This window comes from Polyodon spathula, chromosome 2 (assembly GCF_017654505.1).
Source record: "Polyodon spathula isolate WHYD16114869_AA chromosome 2, ASM1765450v1, whole genome shotgun sequence".
Lineage (NCBI taxonomy): Eukaryota > Metazoa > Chordata > Actinopteri > Acipenseriformes > Polyodontidae > Polyodon > Polyodon spathula.
The window spans coordinates 10,952,567-10,972,064 of NC_054535.1; the positions used below are offsets into that span (position 1 = coordinate 10,952,567).

At 35.6% G+C, this 19,498-nt stretch overlaps 1 protein-coding gene across 4 annotated transcripts in view; it reads left to right on the top strand.

Moving 5' to 3' along the window:
- Window positions 1-19,498, top strand: part of slc2a9l2 (solute carrier family 2 member 9, like 2) — a 149,388-nt gene that overhangs the window by 68,871 nt on the left and 61,019 nt on the right. For all 4 annotated transcript variants that reach the window (XM_041276219.1, XM_041276193.1, XM_041276204.1 and 1 more), the window contains 2 exons: window positions 7,557-7,744; window positions 15,670-15,780. In XM_041276219.1, coding sequence (XP_041132153.1) covers window positions 7,557-7,744; window positions 15,670-15,780 — 299 coding nt within the window. The remainder of the gene's footprint in view (window positions 1-7,556; window positions 7,745-15,669; window positions 15,781-19,498) is intronic.

Consider the following 19,498-nt stretch of genomic DNA (forward strand, 5'->3'; position numbering starts at 1 on the left):
GTAAAAATGAACCCACAGTGTCACATATTCATTATTGGTCTTTTTGTTTTTATTATATATATATATATATATATATATATATATATATATATATATATATATATATATATATATATATATAGTGGATTTAACACATGTAATTGTGTGTCAAACAATCACACACAGTACATTGTAAAATATTAAATACAAACTGCTGATTGTTTTTACAGTTAAGGTAACATGTCTATGATTTTACTGAAACAAACAGCAATCTTTTTCTTTCTTTCCTTGCAGAACACGTACTGCGTGGTATTTCATTGTGTGTTTCTTTGACTGGCTCTTCTCTGGCCTTCTGCCTTCATGTGGTGTCTATAAATAGAAAGTGGAATATTTCTTCTTAACAGCACATTTTGATTCAGCTACTGTAGACCCTCTGATGTTTATTGAAGAGGAAAAAAACAGCAGTTTGTATCAATCAAGTACATCACATGGTTATAACGCTTTGAGTTATTAATGATGCATGCATGCTTACTTGGTGTGGTTATAGTGTATAGATTCAAACAAAAACAGTCAAAGTTGCTTCATTTTGGGACACGATCATGTATTTAAAAAGCTGCACAAGCTACATAGGAAGTTTATCCCATTTACATCACCAAAAGCCTCAGTATATAAAATACTATTTTCCTCAAAAAGGGTGGAAATAAGATAACTACCCCCTTCTCCACAAAGTTAAAACTACAAGGGGAAGAGGTCAACAACAGTGAAAATATACCTATAAAAGAACAATATGATTAAGTGATCAATAAAGCATGTAACTAAAAAAAAAAACAATAAAATAAAATATTAGATTGAAGAGTAGTGGCTGTGCAGGACTGACATCTGCCACAGGAAAATATGTAGAGAACCTAAGCCTCTGGCCAGTCAATAAACTGAGCAACGGCCACAGTCTATTTAATTCATTTTCTCTTTGTTTTGCCATTGATACACTTGGCACGATAGCACAGAACCCCCAAACATTACAATACCATTTTTTTTTTTTTTTAACTATTAAGGTATTTGGCCTAATACATTATGTTAAATGTTCAGGAAAGTTACTGAAAAATAACTGGAGTGACAATTAATTTCTTTTTTTCAACCTGACATATAGAAGTGGCAAGCCATCCTAATATTTCTATCACACTGTCTGCAGGATACTTCTCAGTGCCTCTCTTCCCCTGCGGTCCTGTCCACGTCCCCACCTTGTTATTGTTTTATATCGGCCTTTAGGGTCAGGATTATGGTTTATGAATGCACTGAAAACTCACAATTTGGCCGCCTGCAGGGCAAACTAGTCCTCATTCGGATATGAATATACTGATGCACAATGAAAACGCAACAGTCTTAGTTTTACATCAGTGGGCACATAGATAATGTTATTGACATTTTAAATAGTGAGCAGATCGGTTTGTTGATTGTTTCAGTAACTTTTTTAGAAAGGCTTTCTTATGATTCTATAATTTTGTGTTTGGGTTCTGTGTTTTGATGACTTGTATTTTTTTTTTGTTAAGCGCTCTGAGATGAATGCTATTAAGGCACTATATAAAATGAAGTTTATTATTATTATTATTATTATTATTATTATTATTATTATATAAATACTGAGCTCAAGTCATGTGATTTCATAAAAACGCAAGGTGCTCAGTGTTGGGTATTTGATTTGAGTTAAAATTGCCAAAATTAGTTGATTAAGAATCTGTATAAATATCAATTCAAAAAGACATGATTTTAATTAACTCAAGAAAAGTGAAAGATATGACCATGCCCCGCTTGAGTAATGAAGATTGCCTGGTTGTCTACAATTATTTTTGTATAACTCAAAAGTATTCATACCCTGACAATGAAAATTAAGTTAATAGCTAGGTGAAGCACCTTTAGCAATAATAATCTCTTTTAAACAATTAGGATATTTGTCAATTCACTTTTGGCATAATTATTTAGTGACTTTTGACCATTCTTCAGCGCAAAATTGTTCCAGTTCATTCAAATTCCAAGGATTTCTCTTGTGCACAGCCTTCTTCAACTTGTACCAAGGATTCTCAATCCGATTTAAATTGGTGCATTCCAGAACCTTGATTTTATTCTTCTTTAACCCTTCTGAAGTACATTTTGATGTGTGCTTTGGATCGTTGTTGTGTTGGAATATCCAGCTGCACTTTAAACCAAGTTTTGTAGTGGAGGGTTTCAGATGATTGGCCACTATCTTTTGGTATGCTATGGAATCCATTTGATCATGTATTGGAACAAAATGTCCTGTGCCATTAGAGAAAAAACAGCCCCATAGAAGAATATTACCACCAATATTACCACATTACCATGCTTGACAGTAGGTTTGGTGTTCTTTTCTTTGTATGTCTCACCAGACTTTAACAAAACAACTCCAAACGTAATGACTATCAACGTGACCAAATAGCTAGATTTTGGTTTCATCACTCCACAAAACCTTTTACCAGAACTCATATCCATAATTTAAATGTCATTTTGCAAACTTTAAGCGATTGTCCTTATGATGTTTTCCCTAGAGTGGCTTTTTCCTTGGCCAGTGACCATTGAGACCTTATGGTTAAAATGGAAACCCCAGTCCCATTGTAGCCAACTCACTTTGAATAACTTTGACGGTCAATCTCGGATTGTTATTAACCTTCCTCACAATTCTTCTACTTGTTCTTGGTGAAAGAACCTTCTTTCTTTCCAGACCGAGGAAGCGTTGTGACAGTACCATGAGTCTAGTAATAGAAACAATAGTTGAAATTGGGATACTCAAATGCTTGGAAATCTTCGTTTATCCTTCTCCAGCTTTATGACAATAAGTAATTTTCTGCCTAAGGTCTCGTCACTTTTTCCCCATATTGACTTATCAGTAATGACAGCAATCATCCTGTGCCTAATGTTTTATACTCTCTACTCTCTTTTTTTAGATCTAAGTTCTGCATTATCATATTGAAATTTTAGCATCTTGTAGACAATACTATCATAGCATCAAAGGTTATGAATACCTTTGAATTAGCATTTTTGGAGTTTTGCAAAAAAAAATGCTGAAATAACTGTAGACATTTCTTGTAACTTTTTCCTAGTTAAAAAGCAAAACTTTTGCTACAAAAGATTTTTCCTATAATTTTGTTTTTGAGAAATTTCTAGAAATTATTATTATAAATTAACATTGGGGTATGTAAACTTTTGACTACAGCAACACAACATATTTAGTTGGCATATGTAAACATTCCATTCTGTAAACCCGCTACTAGGGGCTTGTTGGAACTGAAATGTGGGTTCTGTTAAGTACGAACTGTATGAATTCTGTGGGTTTTTTGTCTCACATTTAATATGTGCAATTCAGCAACACACTGATGAACAGTAGAGGCCAGCAAACAAAAACTGAAATCCAAACTGAATGCTTCTCGAAACCTTCAACACAACTTGCAAATGGGTTGAAGAAACCCATCCCAAGGAAGTCTGTCTTTATCTGTTATATTCCTCCACCTCCTTATCAGTTCACCTCACTATTGCAGCTTCTTCAAAAATACTAAGAAAACATCCTTTGGATCTAAATTACTATTATTCACTGTACCTTGCACCTCTGTTTCACTCACAGCGTGCTGTCAGTAGAGTCCCAAGTACCTAGCTGCTGTCATGCAACAATAGCTCATCTAGCCATATAGACACTAGTTTTACCTGTACGTATTTATATCAAAACACTATTCCATTTGAAAAACTGAGATATTACTGAACAACAGAGCTATTGTTTAAACACATGCCAGGAGAAGATGGACCCTTGGATTTTAATTAATATTGAGGTTATTATTTATTTATTTATTTTTTTTTTAATGCTATAAAATAAACATCTGGAAAACATTATTAAGATGTACAAGGTGTAAAATGTTTTAACACATTAGTGATTTTGTGTCTTAAGCCCACCAAACACAGGGCAATTTTTGTTGCCCGTGAATTATAACAGTTGACTTTTCCCAGTCTGTACAAACTAAAAATTACAAAATAAAAGAATAATGCCAGAAGTAGCTGTTTTGTCTGCATGAGCAGCTACTGTTTGATTAAAAAATATTTTCAAAATGCTGGAGGAAGTCTGTAGTGAAGACTCTCACAGGGCTATTGTGTTATCATATTGCATTCACACCCCACGTGTTTCCATTACTTATTACAATGAGTAGGTTTTATACCATTCAGGAATATTTTATAGCCTTAAGTTTATTTTATTTGAGCGAAAAGAAAAATTTTATATAGGCTAATGATTTAATCTATTCCTACAAAAACTGCTAGTCAAGTCAAGGTTGAAGGTAATATACTTCTGTGTAAGATTGGGGACATTATTATTGTGTCGATGTTGTGTTAGCTTCAATTCCAAACCTTAAGTTTTGTCACGTGACAAAACAAGCTTCTTCCTATTGGTCAATTCCAGGCGATTTGTCGCCGGGATTAGAGGGTAGCTCTGTTTGTAGACGACTTCTCGCTTGTCGTTGGCAGCTGCCGATTTTTCACCATACACTGAGCGATTTTGTCAGTGACAAAATCGCCCCGTGTATGGTGGGCTTTAAGCGTCTTTCATTTTCATTTTTTTTTCTCTTGTTATTACAGTCAATGTTTGGAACAATCCGCATTACTTTTGAGTGCTTTTGCTATGGGAATAGCAATTCAGTGCATTTAAATTCAGGTAGCAGGTTCCTTTGGCTGGAGAGTGTGGCATGCTACAAAATGATCATTTGCAGTAATATCATCTCAGTTCTTTGCCACAGTATGACGTGGAATAAAAAAAAAATAGCAATTGGCAGAGTAAATTACATTGTGTCATTTACGTAAGCAAATTGAACATAATTTAACAATACAGTATTTTAGTAGCTGGCTTGTTTCCAAGATTTAAATACTGCAAGGAGTACTTGCCCTTTGAATGCAGCACTAAATCTAGTTAGCGATGATTTATTTTGTCAACAGAGAGAATGTTGTTGTTCTCTGGGGATGCCATTTTACATTTAAGAGTTAGCTGAAACTCTTCTGGGTCTATTAGAGCTTAACCTTTTTCACTGCAAAGCTAAATACAATACCACCTGTCGATTGCTTCAGTTTTCTCGTGTGCATCCTCATTCCAGTTATGGCTTCCTGCAGTGTCCCTTTAGTTTGATCCCCTCACTGAACTTTAGCAGTTGGAGGGATCATGTGACAGCATGTTAATTTATTTGATATCTTTGTAAGAGTTATACTGTCATCTGTTTTCTGAAGTAGGCTAAAAAAAACATCATCCTCAGCCATTAGCCATTACAGTGCCCTAGGAGTTAGTGTGGAGGTGTACAGTACATGCATTTCACATTTTTTGCACCCCCAGTTGTCATGAGATTGAGTATTAACCTTGCTTAGCATAAGATGTTGAGAGTACGACATTCTGGAGATACATGAAGGTGTATGTCTGTCTGTCTATCTGTTCAATCTCTACAGTATTTGTCAAAAAGTAATTTTTGCATGTCTGGAGAGTCACTTCTCACTTTGTAATTAAAAATGTCACTGCTAATTCTTACTCTGTACATACAGTTCATATCTATCCTGGTCATCAATATTTTTCATCAAACTGAGAGCTCTGATTCTGAGTGTATCTCCGTTGTGGGGGATGCATGTTACTGACTTGTACTTGTTCATCAGAGTTTAAAACCTGCCTCGATTTTACAATGAGATTAAAAATGAGGCCCCACGTCATCAGAAATGTGTATTAACCTGTAGTTTCCTATTTCTCTTGTGTAGAGCATCCCCTTAATTTAAGTTCAATATCCCAGTTTAAGGAACTTGCATTCTGAAAAGAACTGTGATTTAAAAGTAAAAGGACAATATAAAGCAAGTGCAATTATAGAAAGTGTGATTTTCACCTAAGTTTTGAATGTACTAAACTAAACAAATAAAATCGTATCATTACAGGGCAGGGGCCAATATGGTATTTTGTAAAAAGACTCTTTTTTGCATCCTATATTAATGACAAGACCTTTGGTCTTTGGTGCATAAGTTGAGGCAGTAAAACTATGAGACCTCTTGTGTAAAGAAGTGAAAAGGTTAAAAGATTAAAAAATAGTCAGGTCTTAAAATGTTTTGAAATATTGATGAATGAATCACAGAATAGAATAGGCTGGCCACATTAAAAACCCTGTGCTGATTTTTCTTTCAATGCCGTATGAACAACATGATTAAAATGTAATGTTCTGTTTATTGCACCTGACAAACTTGAGGAATGTTATATTAAAAAATAACACCAGTAACTATTGCAAATGTGAAATAATTATGTGTTCAAAGATGTTTTACAACTCTCACATTATTTAAAATGACACTTACAGTACATTTAGCAAATTGGATTATTATGGGTCTCTAGAGTGAGTTCCAAATTAGTCAGTATATAGCATCCCGAATGGTCCAAAACTTTTGATGAAGAGATTTACAACAGTTGAAAATGTTTATTAATCAAAACAGACTTATTGAATGCAGTCCCTTTTTAAAGAACACAAAAGGTGACCAAAATGATAATTATATACAATTTACACTATCTAAATACAGTAATGTATGATTGTGATAGGGGTGCCCACCCGTTGTGCATGTTAATGTTTGTATTTCATTTGTATTTGTATTGCATTATTAGTATTATTATTATTATTATATGTGTTAGTGTGTCATTGTGACAATGTTGTTTATTATTTGAGACCGGCAAAAAGCCGGTCTTGTAAAATGTAGTTGGCATGGATGGGGTTGAATTCACGTCCCGATAAAGCCCGTGGGAATGTGGCTGGAGCCTTAATAAGGTAATTGTTTAATAGGTAATTAAGGCTCCAGCCATGTATAAAAGACCCACTTTGGGTTTGGAGCAAGAGTTAAGAGGAGAGTTAAGAGCAAGAGCGAACCAGTAAGCAATCTAAGGTACCTGTTTTATACAAATTATAATTATTCTTTGTGTTATTTTTACTATGGCCAGCGTGCCCTTTATATTTACTTTGGCCAGTGTGTCTTTTATTTTTTACTTTGGCCAGTGTGTCTTTTATTTTTACTTTGACCAAGGTGCCCTTTATTTTTACTTTGGCCAGCGTGTCCTTTATTTTTACTTTGGCCAGTGTGCCGTGTTTTGTACACACTGTTTGTTTTTGTTGAATTAATAAAGAGCTGAGTGCCATTGTGCCTCAATTTACCCTGTACGTTTTGTGTTTTCTTTTCATTTCCCTCGTTTTAAGTCACCTCTGTAGCCATCTCTGTCACAGTGATCAAGGCATGTTGAAAGCATGCATGATAGTGAATGAAGTGAACGACTATCACATGTTTTCAATGCATGTTAATTGTATGTTATTAAGGTATTGTGAATAGATAAGATGTATCAAGTTATCCAATTACACAATAATATAACTTCTTGTTGACGGGTTATTAAATTAACCCATTAGCTTTGTGTGCTATAACTTTTTTTTTTTTTGGATGTAAACAAACAAGTTGTTTGCCACTATGTCACTTTGTGAGCCAAATGTTTATAAAACTATAATTGTGGATTATTATTAATCTGACTGTTTCGTTTTCAGCATTACAGGCTTTTCTCAACAAAAAGGATGTGTCAAAGGAGTTGGAGGAAGTACAGGCTGAGTACAGTGCCCAGCGCAGTATTCATCTAGTGTCAATGATTGAACTTTTCAAAACCCCATCTGTTCGGTGGCAGATAATCACAGCAATTGTTACCATGGGTTGCTACCAGCTGTGTGGTTTGAATGCTGTAAGTATTATTATTATTTGTTTTTAATTGAAAACAAAAAGAGGTACAGGCTGATTTCACATGACCTGTTTTGCTGTAAGATGCATGTAAGCAGGGCCCGATTAACAAAGGAGCTTTTGGGGCTGCAGGCCGAGGCCTTGGGTTTTGAAGGGCCCGGGTTTTGAAGGGCTCCCAAAAAAAAAAAATATATATATATATATATATATATATATATATATATATATATATATATATATATATATATATATATATATATATATAGAATACACTATATTAAATACTTAAGTAGTGTGTGACTGTATGGATCGGAACAACACAGCTGTTTTACCAAGCCATATTCTGTTGTAGCAGCGACTGTCTGCTCATATGACTTGACCTGCTGTTAACCCTTTGCGGTCCTATGTCTATGTCGGACAGGTCCGACATTATAATTTTCCCTTTCCAGTCCGAAGTCGGACCCTGTCCAACATCATCAAAAAAACATCAAGCACAGGTCCGGAAAAAGACGAGATAACCTTTCAGTGGCCGATTGAGACCGATAGGAGCCGGAGAAGCCGGAAAAAAAAGGGGAGGATCTGAGCAATACACATAGCCCCTGCACCACAGAGATAACACGGACACAAACAAACAAGATAGCTGCTTCTGCATCCAGTGCTAAAAGAATATCGTGGACATTTGCAGAGCTTTTTGAGATGTTATAGTAATAAAATAATGACTTGGATCGCATTATTGAGGAGTTTGGTGATAAAACTAGTGATCAGGAGAGGATTTATCAGTATACACGACTATGAAGTGGTATGTGAAAAATACAGTGAACAAGGGGTGGGGCTTGGTTGGAGATGCAGTACTGAGTGTCCTTTTGCTATGCAGTGCCTTTTAAACCTGTTTTACTCTGGAAGAAAAATTATCTTAAACAGCGCATGTAAAATAAACAGAGCGTATGAAAATAAATTGGACCAGACGCGCCTGACAAGCACTGAATAAATGGACCGCTAAGGGTTAAGTCATGTGCCAGTTTTATTAATTGTGCAATGACATGAACATGACAGTTTAGAACTCATAAAAAATGTCTGACAGAGCACCTAGAAAGTATGAGAGTGGTGCAAAAAGGCGAAAGCACAATAATTAAAATGTCTTTGCAAGGAAGGTATGTTAAATAAAACACCAAAGCTGACAAGCTATTTTAGTAAAATACCAACAAACATATGATGAGGTACTCATACAGGACTTCAGAAAATACATCAGAGAAAAATTTACAAGAGGAAACGACCGACGCTTATGTATCACAATGTGTGTTACTGGCACATCCTAACTTTACATTCTCCTGGGAATCAGTTTCAGAAGAGAGTGAACTCGCCACATATGAAGGCAAAAATGTAGCGGATTGTGGCAGAGCAAAGCTCTGCCCTTTTTAAATTGGGAGGGATGGGGTTAATTTCCCCTACCTGCCTGGGTTTATTATGTTCAGGTGGCTGGGGTTGATTAGGTTAATTAACGATCAATCAGTGCCCAGCCACCTGACATAAAAGGAGGCTTCTCATCTGGGAAGAGGGAGCTGAGGAAGCAGGTTTTTTTTGTGTGTGATTTATGAATTTTGATAAATCCAGTGAAGGCATTGCCCAGCCTGGAAATTGTTATTTTTGTTAGTTTTGCTTTTTGTCTTTCTTTTTGTGTTTAAATTGCTTTGTTTTGGCCCTGTGCCCTTCATTTTTGTGTTTATTTATAATAAAAGTTATTTTTTTGAACTACAGACTGTCTCTGGGCTTCTATCCACTCGCCAGCCTGCCACACGGATATTAAAGGAAATCCATATGGCACTGATGATGTGCTCTTGGGCCCAGGAACTGAGGCCTTGTGATCTTACTGGATTACAAAAGAACCTCAATCGTGCTAAAATTGAAAATACAGTTTTTCACCATCTGAAAAAATGTATACAAATCAGAAGCGGTACTTTCTGAATAAAGGAGAATCTGCCTCCTGAGTGGCTTCGTTATTCTCTGTCGAAAGGCTCGGTGTTCTGTTTTGTAGGTGATTATTTGGAGATATATCTTGTGCAACTGAATTTACGGACTCTGGATTTATTGACTGGAGCTGCAAAACCAGTTTGAAAGTGAGTGGACGCGTATGAGAGACGTGCTTAGACGGGTTGTTGGGTTTTTTTTTTGCTGAGTGTCTTTCCTAAGAGATAATGAAACTATTGGCTCCCTTAATGAAAGGCAATTATTTGGCAGTCATAGAATTGTTCGGTCCTTTCCTTACATAAAAAATATGGAAATTTACCTATCAACTATCAATTTAGTTGGGTTTAGTAACATAAAGTGCTGCTTGGAGGCAAATATTTTTTTGGGAGTTTTCAGTCTGTAACAGGGCGAGCAAGTCTCCCCCTCCACCCCTTGTTATTTTGTATTGTTGTACTATGATTTATTTATGTATTATGTATTGTTTTGACATGGTATCAGTGTTATGATTTCTTTATGTATTAAATATGACGGCGTAGCTGTGTGTTTGTTTTGTTTTTATTTTGAAACGTGTTCTGTTAGAGCAGAGGTTAGTAAACTCGTCCTCTGACAAGAATGATTTAAAAACCTGAATTAATTGTGTAATTGTTGCTAATTGGGAGATGGCCACCTGTATATAAACCCACACCTCTCTGCACCCCGGGGGGGGGGGGGGGGGGGGGGGGTGTATGGAGGAGAGCGAGAGGGAGAGGGAGAGGGAGAGGGAGAGGAAGCGGAAAGTTAATTTAAAACTAAAAGCACAATCAGTGAAAACTATTGCCCAGCCTGGTCATAATTTGGTGTACATGATTTTGGTTTTGTTTAAATCTTTTATTTCTTGCTCTGTGAGCAGTGTTTTTGAGCACAGCATTAAAAAAAAAAAAAAAAAAAGCTGAGTGTGGGGGAAGCAGCTTTCTGATGGACATACTGACATGTTTCTTTTCATGACTGATACTTTGATAATAACGAGGCCCAAAATTTCAGTTGGTATGAACAGAGGTTGTGCATCACCTCTTTGCTCTCACAGCTCAGTTTGATCAATATTTCACTGGCGATCCTACTTCTAACATTGAGTGGATTCAACACCCTTTCATAACAGAAATCGAGAACCTTAATCTGCCTAATGACCTTTCTTGTGATGGGTCTGTGAAAGATATTTACGGAGGTTTCTCTGTCGAAATTCTGGATCCTGGTTAAATGTGAATATCCCAGTATTGCACAGAAAGCCATTATGCATTTGCTGCTATTTACAACAACTTATTTAGTTGAAAGAGGATTTTCTGTGATGGCAGCAATAAAGACTAAATATAGGAGCAAGCTTTACATCGGGGATGACTTCAGAGTTAGCATCTCACCCGTAACACCTTGGAAAAAACTAACTGAGGGCAACAGGTGCAGTTCACACATTAGGTGAGTGATGCCTTATTATTTATTAATGTAGCAGACTTACATAATATAAGTCTACTTAAAATAAGTACATGACATTTTATTTATTCATTGATTTGTTTTTACTTGATGGGTTGTAGACTCAGTAGAAAAATACTGATGTGGGTCTCCAAACAAAAAAACAAAGGTGAGAACTGCTGCTATATAGCAACGTAAATAGTGGTACAATCATGGGTTTTGTGAAAACATGGCCATACATCATTTATCATCATTAGTGTATGATGTGTTGTTGCTGACCTCAGTGGCCTAGCAAAAATAATTTGCATGTGTTTTGGCCAGTCACTTCTATGTACATCATCAACTGCTGTGTATCACCAGCAGTGATGAAGTGCTACAATTTCATTCTCTTACCAGACTTTGGAAATAAATGTGTTCTGAGTGATTATTTTCACAGCAGGCAGATAAGTAAAAATACTCTCAAGAATTTAGAGTGATAGAATATTTCAATGGAAAACAAAGTTATCAAGCATGCTCTCTTCAAAGTTGTTTTGTGGGCATGTGGTTTATTACCATAAAAAAAGCTTTGGGAATCTGATGGAGTTTAAGGCTTTTGCCAGTTGACAGCCAGCGGTGCCAGGATTTATGTTCTAAGGACTGCTTAGCTTCACCTCACAATTCTCATCTCAGCTTGCTCTCCGTGTGACATATCAAGAGATGCCTCTTTCCAGATGACTTAAAAAATAGGAATTCCAGCCCTTGGTTATTATTTATCAGAAATATAATCAACCCTAATTTTCTTGGATTTAACAATGTCATTATTGGTTACATTGTGCCATTTAGAGGGGTTATTGTGTCTTTTACTTACCTAACGGCATATTTTGGGACCAAGTAAGATGCCTTTTCAACCATTGCAGGTAAAACTGTAAAAGTAAAAGATACAAATACCTTATTTCTTCAATTTGGCGCCGTTGCGTTTATTTTAAATTGATCAGAATGACTGTGGCGCTTGAGGGCAGCCTTTATACGAGGGTGACCTTTATTAATAATAGTACGATTGTCAAATGCTGCAATATTTTATTACACGATTTATGACATTTTAGAAGTATTGCGGTTGCTTATTTTCTGTAATATGGTAGCCTACCAGTATGTAGCAGCATAGGTGGCTGACCTACTTTGAGTACAGTACATTTATCGGTGACAGTTACCGAGAGCCTATTAGGTGGGAGTAGGAATGTCAGGGGAGTACTGTACCAGTGAATCAGAAGTGTGTATTGGTTGTTAAGGGGTGGGGCAATGCTGTAGTGGCAGTTAAATCCAAGAGTGTGACATAGATGTTTTTCTGCACCACAAATTACTTCTGAATATCAGTTTGATTTCTGTAAAAACTACAATATATCCTACTCAGTCTGCAAACTTCAGCTTCATCCATATTAACATTGTACAGCAAAGTACATGCCAGTAGTAGACTTTCTCTATTGTCGAATGTGTCCAATGTTGGCAAGCATGCAGACGTGGCTTTCATGAGGCCATATCGTATGTGTCATTTTGAATGCAGCTGTTCAATTCGCAAAGTTGACAATCTAGTAAAATATATTTCCACATTGCTGTCACATCTTCACTAGAGTGCTCCCTGGTTGACTTTCCCAAAAATGAAGTAACAAACGAATCATCCAGTCGATTTGGTCATTTTCTCTTCTGACATTTATTTTCACACGGCCATTTCCATTGCTAAAGTAGATGTAAATGAATAATTTGCAGATTCAGAGGAAGAGGATGATATGTCAGTTGTTTTTTTGGCTTCATTATCTGTCTGTTGTCTTTTTAAAAAATGAATTACTCATTTGTTTTGGCATGTTGACCACAGCACTACTACTAATTAGTCTTTACGTTTGCTTAAAACACTGCACATTTTAAATAAAGTTGGAATATGGAAATGCCTGGGGCTTAACAAATCCACGCCAACTGCCTCATAAGCTGTCAATCAAATGCAGCGTGCACGATTCATTGTATGAGAGGAAAATCCCAACCTAAAATTGCATCACAATGACTACTTTGCTTTGATTGGCTAAAGCCTGCGACATTTTCTATATAGCCTATTTGTTCTAAACTTGTGCTCATGCCTTCAGTGGGCATAGTTAAAAAAATGCATACATTTACCCAAACTTGGCATTCAAATAGGCGCAGATTTAGGTGGGCCTGTGTGCTAACTGGCTGCGCCCCTGACTTGAACTTGAACTAAATAGCTGATGCACAGGTGGCACTCATTGCCACCCTCATTATCATGATTGTGGCTCATTATTGTTGTGTGTTGAGCAATTTGTGTAGCTGTTAAGCTAATAATTACATGGTCGCTGGGCAATTTGGATTTTGCAGCCACAATTGTTTGCACTGCGCTGCCCCTTATATCAGCCCCTTAATGTTCCCATTTTGGGATTTGAGGAAGTGAGGCATATCTTTGAATTTAAATTATCTCTGCACCATTTGTGAACTGCATTAGAATTTAAATAACCCTACTACATAATTCAGAAAAGCCAGAAAGAGTATTGCTATGAGGTTGGTTGAAACCCCTTCACATATGTATTCATGAACAACATGTCGTGCATATTTATGCTGTATATCTATGGTTTATGTAGTCCTGTGTCCTCGCCAATTACCATTAAAGGAAATACCCATTATAGCTCATAATGTAATTATTAACCATAATAACTAGCAATTCTGGCTTAATTATCCCTAGATTCATGATGAAAAGAGATTAACAGTTAATATTATGTATGTTTAAGTATTTCAAATCAATCATAAATGTATATTTGTTATAAGATAAAAAGAAACCTAACAATCCAAATTATTATTACATTTATTCATATTCTCAAAGGAAGAAGAATAAAGGTTAGACTTCATAGTTAAAAACATATGTATAAAGAAAATACAAATTAAAACATTCAAGGAAAATTAATGCATTGTTAAATGTTCATATTTAATCCTTGATGTGCTCTCTGGTCATAGAGTGAAGCAGTCTTAATAGTTCATCATGCATTGTTTGGTTCAATGACGCATTACATTTACGTATACATGTGCCAGCTTCCACGTGGCTAAGTATGCATGTGACGATACCAATATCATGGCTTCAGTTCAATTACTTGTAAACACACAATATAAGTTTGATACTTATTCTGTTGATGCGATGTTTAAAACAAAGTCTTCTTAACAGAGTCATCTTCTCTGTAAAAGTTTGTTGGGCAGCAGCACAGTGCAGTCTGTACTGTAGGCAAATCTTCCGTTGTTCCAGTGGCAGCCCATCTCTCCGGGACAGCTTTGAAGATTACATCATTGCATCTTCGTTGAAGAACTTCAGAGTTTCAGTTGAGAGAGATGCTATTTTGAAGAGTGAATCCAGCAAGAATCCAAAGAGAAGAGAGACCAGCTGAGAGAGTGAAAATCCTTGTTTTGATTTTAAATAACACGATGTATAGGCATTCCCTTGTACTGTAAACAAGTCATTGTTGGTCCTTCCATTGGTTCACAGTATTTGATAGTCAGTTGCATGTCAGACAAAAAGGGTGTGTTAGAAATGGAATGTATCTGCCTGTTTTGTTATCAAAGGATTTTACATTTATCATTTAAACCTCCTATTCAATATAACTTTAGTTACATTCACTGGAAAAACATACAGATTTCAGTTTCACTCTCTATACAAAATTGTGATTACAAGCATATAAAACACATCATAATACATCAAAGGTTGATATTTAAACAATAGTTATTAGTTTATAATATTCATTTAAAACACAATAAACACTTCTGATTTATTGGAAAACTTACTTAAAATAGCTATTAAACTTGTGCCAACAGTTATATAATTAAAAATGATTCTTAAAGCATTTTAACTAACTTTTAGCACAATAATGGTACAACTGCATTGGAGCTATAGCTTGCCTTGGTAAGTTTTATGACCCCTTAGGAGACTAGATGATCAGATAGCATTTTGGAAGGTGCGCATCAAAGAGCTAACACAGTTTGTGTTCTGTGCCTTGTCTAATCAGCTTTGAAGTAACAACCCATTCCCCACATGATGACACACAGACAAGAGTCTGAATTAAATATCTGGAAAATGCTTATATGACAATTATTATTATAATATATTTGTAGACATTTATTTTAGCATTATCAATATTTTATCTAGAGGTATAATAATACTCTAAAGTGACAATTCGATTTCCATCACAATATGCAATATCTCTTATATGAGATATAATCGTTATTAAATAACTATTAGATAGTTGTAGGTATTTGGTCATGTTTTACAATTCACACATATAATATAGTAAAAGATAGGGTATACAATATATTGTAAAGGAATACCATAATTGTTTGACGTGAGGAAATGTTAATAATACTTTTAATATTAACAATTGCATATTTGTAGCGTGACACTAAAATGTATAAACCAGCTGTTTTATTGTCATTTTCACTATATTTAGAAACAAAATCAATAAATTAGTTAGAAAACAGCAGGAAAAAAAAATGTTTATGTTTTTGTTCCAGATTTGGTTTTACACAAACAACATCCTCAAAGAAGCGGGCATGAAAAGTGATCAGATCCCTTACATTACCTTGATCACTGGTGGCGTTGAGATCCTGGCAGCTGTAGTCTCTGTAAGTGCACTTTGATTTTGGATATTTCTTGAGTTTGTAAATAACTTATGTATTGCAAATCAGTTGCAGGAAACGGGACACAATACTAATGGCTTCTTTAAACTCGCTAACAGAGGGCATTGTGCAAAAAAAAAAAAAACTTCTGATTTCATAGCTGGTCTGGGCAGTGCAATATTTTCAGGGGTTTATAACACACACACACACACACACACACACACACACACACACACATAGTTTACCTACTAATGGAATATAATTAGTTTTTCAAAGTACTACTTGAAAACTCAACTTTGCATTCCATTTTCACAAGGGTTTTGAATGAACAAGCTCTCATAAAAGTAATTGTTCTTTGTTCGCCATGAAATTGTATAAATGATGTATACTGACAACACAATGTATAATTTACAGAATGGCAGCATTCTGCATAACAAGTAGGCATCTGTATTGAGACATATTTTTTGATGCTTAAAAGTTATAAAATATCAATACTATTTCTATCTCCCATAGCCCCTTTGAGAGACACTGACAAAGTGAAGAGTTTGTCATCCAAGTATTGAAATAAAACATACCCATATGAGACTTAAGACTTTTTAATTTTACTTTGTTCTTACAATATAGATGTTTCTACAGTACTTATGTATTCAAATGTGTACTACTTTATACAGTAAGTATATGAATGTTATTGCTCTTATAAACACATAAAATAGACTTCACTGAACTGCTATACATCTGAACACACCCTGAGCCATATTTATAAAAGTTGGCAGTAATTTCCAGCTATTAAAAAAAAAGTTACTGGGCAGTATTAAACATGTGATTTATAAAACTACTGCCTGCTTATTTTACTGGCCAGTAATGGTTTTAAATGTGATTTACCGTCTCACAGATTGCTACCGAGAGATTGTATCTAACCAATTGTCAGAGGTATGCAAATGAGTCCCGTTATGGCTACAGTTATTTATTTTCTTTTTTCTTTTTCAATGGGTCGCTTTGGATAATGCAATTCCTCCTAGTGTCACATTAAATTGGTTATGATCGGGGACATATCAGAAAGTATGGCATAATGGTGTCTGTATAGCAACTCCTGTACTAAATTGCTGCATTAAAATAATACATACTTGTCAATGCAGATCAGCTGCTTGGAAATACAAGGTTTTGTGGCTGAATAAATATGGTAGGAGACAGCTGACCAGGTTAATGCGGTTGGTACTGTACAAGAGGAAATCATATACTACCAGAAGTGCTGGCAAGATGAGTGTCAGATTGTAAACAAAACATCAGGGTCTTCCCACTCTCCTGTGCATATTGTTCCAACATACCTCCCTCCTCTTGATGTACAGTCCACACAAGCACACCGAAGCCTGGCATTTTCTTACAGCAGCGAATATGCTACAAACATGTGATTTATATGTTTTCCAACGAGTATGTAGCCCATCCTGTTCAGACGAGTTAAAAATGCAATGGTTTAAATTTTTCTAAAGTACCTTGAACACAATACTGCTAATTATAACTTGTACATTGGTTGAACATAAATGCATGGAAATGCTCCTGCTTCCTTCTGAATGCTCATAAAATGTTCCCTGCTAAGCAACAGTATCCCTCCTTGCTATTGTACGGTCAAAGAGATATCCTGTCCTATACTTGAGGATTGAACAGAAAACAGGAATTACAATCCCTATGCCTTGAAGGTTTTCTTCACAAAAGCATTTTGAAAAAACAAAGCCTGCTTTATATTCTACTTTTTATAATATTAATATAATTAAAAGCAAAACGACATCTGTTTTTTTTTTTCATTACAGTCTGTAAGTTCTCCTCAGAAAACAAATCTAAACAGAAAAGCTTTAGTCTGGCATTGTGCAAGCAAAGCACCTGCTTCTGAGTAGCTCCGTGAGGCTCCAAATAGGGCATCTGGGCAATTACTAAAACCAATGAATGTTAAATTGAGGCTTGCAAAATAAAAGCCAAATAATAAATTAATTGATTTATTGTTGAATCTAAACATGTGGAACAGGATTATCATTTTTGCATTTAGGAGGAAGTTAACAATATTTTGGAACAGGAAATTAAATGCATCGAATCGACCTTTGAAGAACAGCCTAAACAAAAACAAAAAAATAAAAAAATAAACAAACATCTTATGCAATTGGGAATCTTGAGAGACATCTATTAATATAATTGGATGTTGCTAAACACTCAATCCTGGCAACACAGTCTCACTCTATTTTATTTTAAAATATGCAATGTCTCTATGGCTACCAGTAGTGTCACTAAGTTCAGTTGAGTCCTGTAGAGCACAAATAGGTTTATGGACCCTTGAGCGATTGATTTAGGTTTCCAGAGTTGGTTATTTTGAAAAAAAAACAACAAAACAAAACAAAAAAAACTGTGCTAATGGCACTTTGTAGTAAATGGCTCTGTTAATTCCCTCCAGTAGATTTTTTTAAAATGTAATCACATGCACAGTTTATTTATTTATTTATTGAATGTTTTGATTCTGTATTCTACATATAGCGTTACTACCAGAGAAATATAAATAATGCCGTCAGTATTCTCCACTTACAGCAGAGAGAGATGGTATTTGCCCTTCCAATGTCACACACACAGTGCATTAAGAAAGTCCACCAGCTGGTAAACCTGTCATTAACTGGCATGTACAGAATATAAATATTTTTTGTAACCTTCTAATGCTATACTATAAAAACGTGGACATACTTAAATTGAAGCAGTATATGATTGCATTTGAGAAAGAAAGTATAAAATCAGGTAGCAAATAATATGTGTGCACTATTTAGTTATTAATATTGTGACATTGCATGGTTAAAACACTAACTTGTATCTTCAACATGCTTTTTATATTGCAGCTTGGTAAATTGAGTTTAGAGGTTTAATTGCATAGTGTCTAAATTAGCTGATGGTGAAGATGATGTTATTTTCCAGCAGGTCCATTCAGAGGCCTCCACAAGGTAGAATAGAAATCTGTCCCTGGTGGATTAGTTATAGTAACCTTTAGTAAATGTTTCAGAAAGGAGACAACCACCAAAGATTGATTTGACCGATTCTTAATTGCGTTTGGCAAAGGACCAAAAAGATATCTACTTTTTGGCCTGTGGCCTTGTCTATTGAAGAGCTAAAGCGGCCTGTGTGCTGGCTGACTGTGATATGAATGATTATGCTTGATGACAGCCTAGCTAATCTCAGTGGGCAGGACAAGTGGCACTCTGGGCCACCTTCCCCCCATGGGTGGCTAACTGTGATGTAATGATTTTGATAGTTATTGCCAGGGTCAGAATAAGTGGCACTCGGGCGATTTTCCCCCCCTTTTCGTGGGCTGGCTGAACTGTGATGTAATGATTGATTATGGTAGTTATTACCAATGGCAGGATAAGTGGCACTCGGGCGACGTTATCTCCCCCGCAAGGTGGAAGCAGTGGGTGGAAGAGGACCAAACAAAGAAAAGACAAGTTGGCGTAGGCAGGGGGCTCTTTATAGGAACATGTGGACTGCCTATATGATTACAGGCAGATCCTCCTTACTGAAACATAGCATAGTTTCCATTCATGTGTGAGCATGTGGAGTGAGGTATTTCCAAAATGTGACAATGGATTGTGAGTAAATTTGTTACCATTTTACTCACTTTTTTGCCAACAAAAAAATGGTAGTTATGTATACAAAGTATTATATTCTGTAGATACTGTAAACATTTTTTTTTAAATAAATA